Below are 5,707 nucleotides of genomic sequence, written 5' to 3' on the forward strand. Positions count from 1 at the left end.
TAATTCATTTTTTATATTATTTTCAATCAATTTATTGTTCTCATAATGATTATCTACTTGTATGTCCTTATAATTATATTGATTATTATATGTTGTATGTTCTATCTCTTCAATAACATTATATATATCATGATCATGCATATCCTGTCGATCATTTTTTAATTCTGATAATATATTTTCATTATGCTCACTATTATGTATATTATCTAAGGAACAGTTTTTATAATTATTTGATAATTTTTTTTCCTGATCATTCATATCACTGAAACATTTATGTTGGTTATCACTTGATGTTTCTTTTGCATGATTAAATATATTGTTGTGAGAATTTTTTGTTAATTCTTTATTTCTTTTTTTGTTAATACGTTTGAATTTGCTTGAATGGTTACATATTATATGATCTTCAACATTATTACTATTATGAATATTTTCCGTTTGATATTTATAAAATATATGATATATAAAAGTATAAAATTCATTTTTTACATGTTCTTGTAGTGATGACATTTTATAATGTTTTGTTTTGATATTACAAGACATTCCTTTTATACCACAAAAATTACATAAGCTTACTGGTTGTTGTAATGGTGTATTAAAATTATTTAAAATATTTTTTGCATTTTTATAATAATATGGACATTTTTTCATAATTTTTATTAATTCTTTATATCTCATTATTTCATTTCTATTAATAATTCTTAAGCAGTATATTTCTTCATCACTTATATCTTTTTGATTTAATAAAAAATTATTCATTTTTTCATCATCTTTAAATTCTTTTTTTATATCTATTTTTTGTAATAATGTTTTTTTTTTTAAATCATCATGAATATGTTTTCCTGATAAATAAATAGTCTTAACATTAATCCTTGTTACAAAGTTACAAGGATTTATTAAAAAAATATTTTCGTCATTATATTTCTTTTTTTCTATATCAAGTTTAGAATTATTTATAAAGATATTCTCTTGTCTCGAATTTTGTTCCATGAGAATTCCTATATAATTATTTTTATTATTATAGATAAAATTATTGGATAGATCATTTTCTTTTTTACATTTCCACAAATTAATTATATCGTCATGTACATGATTATCATTTTTTTTGTTTGTGTTCCTACACATAATAATATCTTCTTCAAAACTATTTTGGTTATTTTGTAAGTTGGTATGTATTAGATCATATGTTTGTTGATGTGTTACATTTGAATCCTTCAATATATTATTTTTTTGTCCACAAGATGTGATATCATCTGATAAAATATTATCATCTATGTTAGATGTATTACTTGATGAGAATTCTTGTGAAGATTTATTATTTGTAAAATAATTTTGTTCTAAATCCAAATTGATATCTTTATTATAAATGTTTTCATTTATTGTGTTGTGTATATGGTTATCTTTTTTGTCATTTGTTGTTTTATTGTTTTTTTTTATTTTTATTTTTTTTATTTTTTTTTTCATTTTATTTTTCGAGATAAAAAGCACATCTAGTGCCTTTACATGTATTACCGTTCTTATATCCCTTCTACATAAAAAATTTTCATCCCAAAATCTTTCTTTATCAATACAGATATATAAAAACTTGACAAAAATTAATTTCCCTTCTATTAAGATTAACCCATAACTGTTTGTGATAGTATCTTTATTTATATTATTTCGTTTACAATTTTGTTCATATAAAAATGATTCAATATTATTTAATTGGGAGGAGATATTTGTCCTAGTATTAAAACAGCTACTACTACTACAAGTACTATTATTATTATTTTTTTTTTTTATTTTTTCTTTATTTTTTTTATATGGTAAGCTATAAATATCTCCTTTCGTTTTTTCAAATAATGCATCTATACAGTATTTTAAATTTTGAACTGTATATTTTATAATTTCATTCATATCTCTCTTGAATATATCATAATGAGATTCATTATCATTTTTATTATTTTGTTGATCGATTATATTTATTTCCTTGCACTCTTTAATCATATGATCATTATTATTCTGTAAATTCTGCGCTATGATATCATTTAATTGTTTTGATATACAAGATGTATCTACATTCATTTGTGATTCCTTCATATTTATCATATCCAAATATTTTTCCTTTTTCTTTTGTGTGTCATGATTACTCTTGAGTATGATCCATTTATTATTTTGAAATAGTTTGTAATTTTTTTCATAGTTTATAAAATAATTTTTAAAATAAATAAATAAATAAAGATGATGAAAATAGTAATTAATAAAAAAGCTAGCTCTCTTTAATTCATATAAATAAATTAACCATGTTGCACTACTAACTTTACTAGCCAAATTTATATTATGTTCATATTTTTTTTCTACATTGTGTATATTTTTAATATGATTTCTGTTATTACTTGGATTATTATAATATTTGCATATTAAATCTTCTGAATCAAATTTAGAATAATCACAATAATAATAATTATTATTCACCCTAACATTATTATTACTGTTAATATGTGATTGTTGTTTAGTGGAGGAAAAAGAATTACACATATTTTGATTCATTTGATTCATTTGATTTATTTGATTCATTTGATTTATTTGATTTATTTTATTTAACCTATTATTATATGTCTGTCTTCCTTCATAAACACTATGACGATGACTACTCAGATTACTATCATTTTTCATGTTATGATTATTTTCATATGAAATGGAATTATTGTCATATATCTTTTGGTGGATTCCATAACTGTCATTATAATTGTAATTATTATGAACATTATCTTTTGTGTTTATATAATAATTATTAATGCTATGATCATTATTCATATTCGTTTTATTTTTATTACATTGTGATGATGAAGAATTTGTATATGTTGTTATATCTGTTGTGTTCTTATTATTTGTAAAGGAACCACTTTTTTTTTTTTTTTTTATATATATATCATCATTTGTATAATTATCAGTTTTTAAATTTTTTAATAAAGATGATTTATCATTATAATTAGAATACTCATTTTTAAAATGTATCATATCATCTTTTAATATATCATATTTATAATTTATATTTGAAGACATACTCACATTGTTTCTACTCCTATTATTTTCATTCTTCAAGTTTATATTTCGATTGTTCATATTATTAGATTTATAACTGTTAATAAAACTATTACTCTTCTTTTTATTTATACAATGAAATACATCATCATTATTATGTAACGAATTGCTATTGTTCTGCTCTGAATATTTATCATCATTCTTTTGAGACACACTAGGAAAATTATTATATTTTTTATTAAGCTGATACATATTTTTTTTTTTTAAAATAGAACATGCAGAAAAGTTTTTTTCAGACAATGTATTATTTTCATTTATATAATTATAGTTATTCTTATCTTGATTATCCTCCCCCTTATTATTTAATAAAAGATTTTTATTTCGACATATTGTATTTATATTATTATTCATATGTTCATATTTTTTATGGTAACAGGAAGTGTTCTCCTGAAGATTGTTTTGAAAAGAATTGGCATGATATAAATGAGCATCACATGAATTATTAAAATCATCCACATCATCCACATTATCAACATTATCAACATTATCAACATTATCAATATTATCAACATTATCAATATCACCCACATCATTGTGTATATTATTATTTTCATCATTATTATAATTAAAATAACTTCCTGCTGTAATTCTGTCACTATAAGTATTCCTAGTTGTGGCATCTCCAAATTTTTTACTCATATCATTCCTCTCTATATTATTATAATTAGTTATACTATTATTTGTTGTTGTGTTATTTCCTTTAGATTGTATCTCGTGAACATTTTTATTTATTTCTATACCTTTCATATAAATTTTATTATAATCATTTTTTTTTCTATTAATAAAAGATTCATAATTAGAACTATATATAGGATCATACAAGGTTAGTAATTCATCCCACACACCTCCATGACAAATACTTGATAAAATTTTCTTATTTATTTCGTTTTCATCTTTATCATAACACTTATCTTCATCTATAATATTTATGATTTTCATTAGCTTCTTTCGAGAATTTAACTGATTAAAAAAAATCATAAATGAATAAAACAATGGAGATATATTCATCAAATAATTCGTATTAATATTAAAATTGTTATCATTACTATTATTATTACTACTACTATTATTATTACTACTACTATTATTATTATTACTATTATTATTAATACTGTCATATTTATTTTTCTCATTTGAAACAACCTTATATACATTATCTTTAATATCTTTCTTGGTGTCATTTTCTATTTTTTCTTCTTTTCCTATTAATTTATGATCCCCTTTATTTTTCTTATTAATCAGACTCATATATTTGGATATTATTTCACTATTTTTATGTATTTCCTTTAAAATATTTTTTTTTTTTACATATCGTTTATCTACATTTTCTGGGTTAATAAAAGAATAAGTTGAACATGTAGAAAAATAAATAGATGGGTTGCTTATAAGGTTGCTATTATAACTTGTAGGACTATTAATATCACTATGGTGATCATAATTAATGTTGTTAGGGTCATAGTCCGATTTATTTTTTTTTAAATTATGAAATTTATTATGATCATCAAAATGGTTATTAAATAGAGCAGCATTATTTTCGCAGGGACTACAATTACTCATATCACTCATTTCATTATTATAGCTTTTTAAAAAGGATGAGTTCAAAAAATGATGAGACCGTTTAAAAGAAAAATCTTTATAGTTTGTATTATTAGTATAATTATCTTTCTTCATTTTTTTTTTTTTTTTTTCATTCAAAAATGTATCGCTGTCAGAATTGATAGTATTATGTGCGTGTTTAAGGTCATATTTTTTTTCCTTTCTAGAAGAAAAGGAACCGAAATTTTGTGATACACGCGATATATGTGATACATGCGATACATGTGATACATGTGATATATGTGATACATGTGACATATGTGACACATTTGACACACTCAAGGATGAGTTATCTTCACAATGATAGTTATACTTATCCAAATTATTCGAATCATATATAGGCTTATCATCAAAAGGAATGTTATTAGATATATGATTAATTTTTAAATGCTTATCCTTATCATCATCTTTATTAAAATTATTATTCATTTTGTCATTTTCTATATTTATTTGTTTAATATGTAACTTCTCGCTTTGACTATTTTTTTGAATATCACAATTATTTAATCTAGAATAATAATTTTTTCTTAATTCCTGTGTAATTTCTGTGTTATAATTTGTATTCCTAGTTCTCTTTAAATTACACTTATCATTCCTTTTACTTTTTAAAGTATCCTTTTTTAATATAAGAAGTTCATCTTTGTCATTTATATTTGAAAGAATCTCATTTGGTGGTGATAAATACTTATCTATCACTTGATTTATAGAAGAATTTTCTCTAATTATTTCATTTTTTTTAGAATTTTCTCTAATTATTTCATTTTTTTTAGAATTTTCTTTAATTATTTCATTTTTTTTAGAATTTTCTCTAATTATTTCATTTTTTTCAAAATTTTTTCTAATTGTTTCATTTTTTTCAGAATTTTTTCTAATTATTTCATTTTTTTCAAAATTTTTTCTAATTATTTCATTTTTTTTAGAATTGTCTCTAATAATTTCATTTTCTTCATAATTTCCTCTCGATATCCTACAATATTTCACACATAACATCATCCAAAAAATGGTAGGTAATCCTCCTTGTTTCATAGAT

General features: G+C 21.2%; 1 protein-coding gene across 1 annotated transcript in view; it reads right to left on the bottom strand.

The window, feature by feature from the left end:
• Positions 1-5,707, bottom strand: part of PGSY75_0422200 (erythrocyte membrane-associated antigen) — a gene marked incomplete at both ends in the record, with an annotated part of 8,734 nt that continues 3,027 nt past the window's right edge. The window contains one exon of the mRNA XM_018784265.1: positions 1-5,707. This exon is cut by the window's right edge and continues 3,027 nt beyond it. Coding sequence (XP_018643427.1) covers positions 1-5,707 — 5,707 coding nt within the window.

Source organism: Plasmodium gaboni, chromosome 4 (genome assembly GCF_001602025.1).
Source record: "Plasmodium gaboni strain SY75 chromosome 4, whole genome shotgun sequence".
NCBI classification, from domain to species: domain Eukaryota; phylum Apicomplexa; class Aconoidasida; order Haemosporida; family Plasmodiidae; genus Plasmodium; species Plasmodium gaboni.